General features: G+C 41.1%; 1 protein-coding gene across 1 annotated transcript; it reads left to right on the top strand.

Moving 5' to 3' along the window:
• The first annotated feature begins 518 nt into the window (after positions 1–518).
• LOC143477032 (pancreatic triacylglycerol lipase-like) lies at positions 519–6,951 on the top strand. The gene is made up of 13 exons (XM_076975488.1): positions 519–604; positions 693–747; positions 1,058–1,209; positions 1,713–1,835; positions 1,977–2,111; positions 2,980–3,088; positions 3,261–3,380; positions 3,653–3,772; positions 4,389–4,507; positions 5,395–5,524; positions 6,087–6,198; positions 6,380–6,547; positions 6,814–6,951. Exons 1-13 carry the CDS (start codon positions 539–541, stop codon positions 6,878–6,880), a joined length of 1,476 nt encoding a protein of 491 aa, XP_076831603.1. The 5' UTR covers positions 519–538; the 3' UTR covers positions 6,881–6,951.
• Positions 6,952–7,151: the final 200 nt, after the last annotated feature.

Raw genomic sequence — 7,151 nt, 5'->3', positions numbered from 1 at the left:
TGTGGCCTTTGTTTGATTTATTTGAAGACGCACACATCTTTTAACAAACAACTCGAGGGCACAAATCTATGGTGAATCATCAACCAAGCATATGATTAGCACTCATGTAGACCTGCTTAACATTAAAACATTGCATTCCAAAAGCAATGGAAAATTAATTTATTTAATTTTGGAAAGTCAATGATGTGTGGATATACTGCTATTTAATAATTGGTAATGAATAATAAATTACATTTATATATATAAATGTGTAATAATTTAGGCACTTTTGATATGCTGTAATATATTGTGAGATAAGAAGAAAAGTTTCGATTCTTTTTAAGAATGTCAGTAATCAGTGTAGACATTTTCAACTCAGGCCATAAATAACAACACAAATAACTTTTTAAATTCATTTTCGTGAGTAGATCGTTCTGGGCCTCAGCAGTACAATGCAACGTTCCTCCCAGGTGAATATCCAGTATCCTGAGGTATGTGCAGGTACACAGAGTATTTGCCAAGTCTTCACCTGGGATTTTCCCACGTCCACCCCGTCCCTATGATGACCACATGTACTGTATATAAAGAGCGGAGCTGCATGTCTCAGGTGGCTGTCATCATCAGTGTAAGTACCTTTGTTAGTTTAGCTGTGGAAAAGACGGCATTTGATGATCGAGTATGTTAATGGATAGTGTGTTTTACGATGTTTTCAGATGTGGCTGGTCTGGATTGGCGGACTTCTGAGCTGCTTTTTAGCAGCTACACAAGGTAAAAAAAAAATCATGATTACATTTTCATTGCCTTATGCCAAATGTCTCTCCACTGTCTATATGCTTAGTTAACTGTTTCCTATTTGATGTCCTGTCTTGGTAAATTAGTTGGTTGTTGGTAGACACTTGAAGAACCATCGTTATCTCTGAATCACAGCAAGCAGACGTAGGTTCTGTTCATATTTTAGTCAATACCATGCACTAACCTGTTACTTTTACCTCCTCTTGGTGATCTAAATGTCTAAATGAAGTGCACGTGCTGCCTCTTGTTCGATCTTTATTAGTACTCCATATTCCATGATTGGCAGGTGCGCTTGTATGTTATGAAAACCTTGGCTGCTTCTCTAATGACATACCGTGGAGTGGCACAGTTGAGAGACCCATCTCACGCTTACCGTGGAGCCCTGAAGATATCAACACCCGCTTCCTGCTCTTCACACGGGACCTAACCGACTACGAGGTGAGCCTGTCGAGTCCTGTATGCAGTCCTGCATGTCTACTGCTTCAGCTTGGCTGAGCGGGGCAGTTGTGTGAGGGCGAGACAGCACACGGTGCCCTGCTACAACAGTCCAGGGCTGGGAATGTACACACAGAAGTTAAGGACTCACACCTCCAGAAGAGACATTTTAGTATAGCCATTTCTGGAATTGTCATGTTTATATCTACATCTAGATTGATATTTTATGTTTGGATAACACTAGATCAAACGTGAGAATATATATAATACAGTTCCTGCTGTCACAAGTCTTCAAAATGGTAAAGAGTTTAATTGCGTTTATCCAGAACATGAAATCAATTTATGTTCACTGATTCAATTTGCCCATTTTTAAAATCAGCTCTCTGCCACACTGCCCGATATCCTTAAGCAAATGTATATTAAACTGTAGCAAAACATTTTAATCAAGAGATGGAGAGATGGAGAGTCGTTTATTTCTAGAATCCTTCTTTTTTTTATTTTTACAGGAAATCAGAACAGACAAAGATGCTATTGCTGCATCTACATATAATCCAGCCAGAAAAACGCGTTTTATAATCCACGGATTCGTTGACAAAGGAGATGAGAACTGGCTTCTTGACATGTGTCAGGTACACAAAAAAGTACTTTCTTGAACATTCCAGTGTTTCAAATGTTTTCACTATCTTTCTGTAAAGGTGAAATGTCTTAAATCTGAAACGTTTCAACAGTTTAGATTATTATTTTAAACTTTCATTTTGTTTGTTTCACAGCTCATGCTGCAGGTTGAGGACATCAACTGTATCTGTGTGGATTGGAAAAGAGGGGCACGAACACTCTACACGCAGGCAGCCAATAATATTCGAGTTGTCGGTGCTCAGGTGGCTTATATGATTTCTATCTTTAAGGTAGGCTGGACAAAAGAGCAGAGACCTCACACAAGCGTATGATATTTTCATAATATAATAATATAATAGCATTACAGCCCAATATTACAACTTGGCATGACTCCAGCCGAAACACCTGCACTCACAGTGGACGTTCACAGAGCCAGTCAACAATACTACCACAAGGTCAAAGTCTAAACAACACAGCAGACCAAAACAAACGAAGGCATTATCAGTGGGACATAATGCACACAATCTAACATGCAGCCCTCTTCTTTTATATCCTCTTTTATTTTCTTCACACTTCACATACAGTGATAATAAGAATTAGTTCAAGACCTCGAGATACTTACATACTGTATGTGACGGTGGTGGCACAGTTAGAGAAGCTTTGTTCTCGCACTCTTGTCACTCTCACTCGAGCTCACAAAATAAAAACAATGACAAGGCAGTGTTAACTCAGACTGCTGAACAACATCAGTACCACAATAGAGACTCAGATTGCTGAATAACACCGGTAGCTCAATAGCAACAGTTATAACTCAGAGTGCTGAAGTAACAGTTAAGAGGGAGTGTATCTGAAACAGGCACGGGCTAGAACGCCGTGAACGAATGACCTAATAAGTGGGTGATTAGGGTGTGTGTTTGTGTGTGTGTGTGTGTGTGTGTGTGTGTAAGTGGGCGTGTCCCTCACCTTCTAAACTGCACACTTATCTGTATTGTGATAGAAAAATTACTATCATGCAACAGACTGTGATACAGTAGTGGTGTTCATAAATACATCCACAAAATGCTATATACCTACCGATTTTAAAAGCTATGACGTTCAATACAATACCTGCAGAAATACTTCAGTATTACAGATATTTGTAGGATTTTCTACCTACAGGAGAATTTTCAGCAGGAGCCTCAAAACGTCCATGTTATAGGCCACAGCCTGGGGGCCCACTGTGCTGCAGAGGCCGGAGAAAGAACACCAGGACTGGGCAGAATCACAGGTGCTACCTAGTGAACGTTGGTGGTTATGGTGCACAAACAGCACGAAAGAATTACAGCAATATCTGAAAATGTGCATAAAGTAGACAAGAATATTTTGTGACCCGTTATGTCTTGTTAGAAATCAGAAAGGTGTTTTTAAGGTCATCTAACAGGTCTGATTCACTCTTCAAGGTCTGGATCCAGCTGAACCGTATTTCCAGGGCTGTCCTACTATAGTACGACTGGACCCCTCTGATGCTCAGTTTGTCGATGTGATCCACACAGATGCACTTCCAATGATCCCCTACCTCGGTGAGATTAATTTACAACAAGGTTGTCAAACTGAAAAATTATTCATTCGCTAAACTTAATTTAGGATTAACTTACTACTTACTGTTGAGCCACACATATCTTCAGTTCCTCAACAATCCACAACCCCCCCCCCCCCCCCCCCCCCCCCAAAAAAAAAACCTCCTTGGCTACATATGCAGCAGAATCAGAAGGTTGTTCTTTAATAAGAATAATAATTTTACTTAAATTAAAGTTCTGTACTCATATCGATGTAACATGGCCTTTTGTTTCAGGCTTTGGAATGTACCAAGCTGTTGGGCACGTGGACTTTTACCCAAACGGAGGAGAGCACATGCCCGGCTGTGACAAGAACTTAATTTCACAAATTGTGGACATAGATGGAATTTGGGAAGGTGGGAGAAAATTGTATAATCCTGATACTCAGTCCTGATCAATCATCTCATAAAAAACTCCAATTATAATGAAAGAGGGTGAGAGAATGAGTGAAAATCAACATCTTGACCTAACCTTGACCATTTTGCACTTTTCAGCAGAACTCTAAACTAGCAAGTAAAATATCTGCGTGCATTTTCTCCACAGTCGAAGCTATAGCTGAAAGAGAACTGGAATTTTGTTTTTGTCAGTTTGTCATTTTATGTAATTGCAGATTTTCAGAACCAGAGCAACGGAGAATTTCAACGCCTTAGACGGCTGCGAAGCTGTTTCAGACTCCGCTGAAATCTGCAGCCACAGCTAGAGAATAATGCGGGGGATCTGTTGTTGACATCGGGTCCATAATACAAGGATGGCCTAGAGGGACACAGTCCAGTCTACTCTGGTTTATATCTATAGAGAATAGGACAAGGACCCAAAGCTGCAAAACTGAAGCTCTTTAGCTCTTCTTGTTTCTACTTGTGCCATGTTGTGAGGAGAAAAAGGAATCACAGTGATCTCTTGATCTTTTCTCCCAGTTCTGAGGTTGTTCCCTGTCACTCAGCACATCTCTCTCTCCGTTTCGCTCTTTGTTAGGCACTCGTGACTTTGTTGCCTGCAACCACTTGAGATCCTACAAGTACTACAGCGACAGCATTCTAACTCCCCAAGGCTTTATGGGATACCCCTGCTCCGACCACGACATGTTTGAGTCTGTAAGTGGGACTTCCCCGTGCCGAGACCAACAAACCCTGAAGGGTGCATCAATACAAACAGAGTATTTGAATAAGGAGCAGGATGAAACATGGGGTGCCCTTGTTTGAAATATGACATCAGTGGGTACGGCTGGAGAAGGGGACGGCGGAGAGGGGGTGTAGAGACACCACCTGTTGTTGCGCATGACATCGATATGGCTATGAACAGTTTCTATGGTTTTAGAAGTTGATTTGCTGAGATTGGTTTAGGCAAAGCCCCAGTGGATGCCCCCCCCCCCCCCCCCCCCCCCCGAAAAAAAAACCCCCCACACCCCCCCCGGCGGCTGTGTGTCCGCAGCTGTCCCTACAAATAACTCTTTATCCCCCTTTGGGACGTTTCCCAAATACATAGGGCAGCGGACACAGGGCATGACCTCATGTGACTGTCTCAGAAGGCACCAATATCTACTGGTTTCCCTTCTTATAAATGCACGAAGGTGTAATTCCTCCGTCTACCTAACAGCTGTAAACCTGCTTGTTTTCACACTATAAAACAGGGTAAACTGCTATCATTGTCATCACTGGATTTATTAAGTAACAGTCCCTAAACCCTACGCACTTGAAAGATGAGGACATGCTTTAAAACAGCACTTGAGAGTTATTTTTTACCACTAACCTCTCTGTTGGTATTGCAATGAAGAGTGTGCAACAGCTATGACAAAATATCTCTTCAGTCTATAAAATATCTGAGTATATATTTGAACATGAATGAAAAAACAGTGCTTACTGCATAATACTCTGGTTATGTCACCGGTCAGTGGGTTTCAAAAGAGAAATGATGTCTTGATGGTGAGACATTCTGAAAGAGGATGGTTGATAAAAGTAATCCCTGAGTGTTTGGCTCGCAGGGACATTGTTTCCCGTGTGCTGACGGTGCATGTGCAATCATGGGTCACTATGCTGACACCTTCCGTGTGCCCAACGGAGTGGAAAAGATGAAATTCCACCTGAACACCGGTGATGCACGACCGTTCCAACGTATGTAGCAGTGAGTCCCATCCAAACACACAGACACGCACCTTTGGTTCAGGTATACAGAGGCATACCAGCCAATTACTGGCTGGTTATATTCTATGCACTGTTTAACAGTATGTACAAGATACGTGTAGATGTGCACATATGTAAACATGGGTATAGTATGTATATGTAGGTATCCAATATGTATATGTATATTTATATTAATTATTCTTACAGTGCTTTTCTAAGCACCCAACATTACTGACCTACTGCTCCTTCTCCATTCATCCACCTACTGTGTTGTTAATGTTGTGGGATTGCTGCTCCATTTCGTTGTACACTGTGCAATGACAATAAAGGTCGATCTTATCTTATTTCCTAGATATCTGTCAGAAGATACAATACATTGCTCAGGAATTATAATTAGAGCACATTCTGTAAAGCCACAATGATTTAATGCTTTGTCCTTGCTGTGAATACATTGGGCAATGGGGTAACCAGTAATTCATATAGGCCTGGATTCCCTGAAAAGCGCTTAAAACTTTCAGACAGCCTATTTATGTCATTATTGTTATTCCCTTAGGTTATCGCTATAAAGTGACCATTACTATTGATGGCTCTCGAAGCAACACGGGATACTTCCTTGTGGCACTATATGGTGCAACAGAAAATACTCGCCAATATCAGATTCACAGGTGTGCACCATTAACCCTGTAATAAATGTTTTATGACCTCATTTAATATGTCTACAGAAGCAAGAATCATTATGTTATGTGTAAAGAGAAACGTGTAAACATTACCAGGAACAGAGTTCATTGAAACTTTGAGATCATTTTGAGACAAAAACCAGAGGCACTTTTTTCTCGTCTGTTTCAGTGGTATTCTGAAGCCTGGTAAAACCTACGAACTCCTTATAGACGTGGAAAAAGACGTGGGTGATCCGAGTCACGTGAAGTTTATCTGGAATAACAAAATACTCAATCCTCTGCTGCCTAAGTTTGGTGCCACGAAAATAATCGTGGAGAGAGGAAAGGACCGGAGAGTGTAAGCTTTCATCTCCGTCTGTTTGTTTTGAGGTGTTGCCTCTTTACCTTTGAGGTGTTGCTGACTATATCAAATGTTGGTCTACTATTCTAATTAATTATGTAAAGACAAGTTTAGCCCAAACAGCAACACTTTGCAGTACTACAGCAGTAACATCAGGATTTACCTCAAAACATTAAGTTATTCACCAACGAACTCATAGAACCCTTGAGAACCAAGGGCACTGCAGTGACAGACTGATGGAACTTCTCTCTGGTCTCTTGTAGGTTCACATTCTGTGGATATGAGAAGGTGCGAGAGAATGTTCTTCAGACCTTGTCTCCCTGCCAATGATGAACTTCAGAACTAGACTCCTCAATAAAGCATTAACACAACTGCTGGCCTTGTTTATTCTTCTGAGAATGAAAACTAAACTGTAACCAGGAGCACTTACCTTGGTATTTGATAAGTCTGTTCATAACACTGTTATGCTCATTTTGTGCTTCGTTAGAAGTATTGGTTCTAAGTATGGGTTTAGCCTTCAAAAACATCTTGTGTGTTAGGCTGTAAATGTGTGGCAATGCATGACTTTCTGGTTGTCAGAGACAAGCAGGCCAAACTCCCG

Source organism: Brachyhypopomus gauderio, chromosome 15 (genome assembly GCF_052324685.1).
Source record: "Brachyhypopomus gauderio isolate BG-103 chromosome 15, BGAUD_0.2, whole genome shotgun sequence".
Lineage (NCBI taxonomy): Eukaryota > Metazoa > Chordata > Actinopteri > Gymnotiformes > Hypopomidae > Brachyhypopomus > Brachyhypopomus gauderio.
This window is presented reverse-complemented; position numbering and strand designations above follow the sequence as displayed.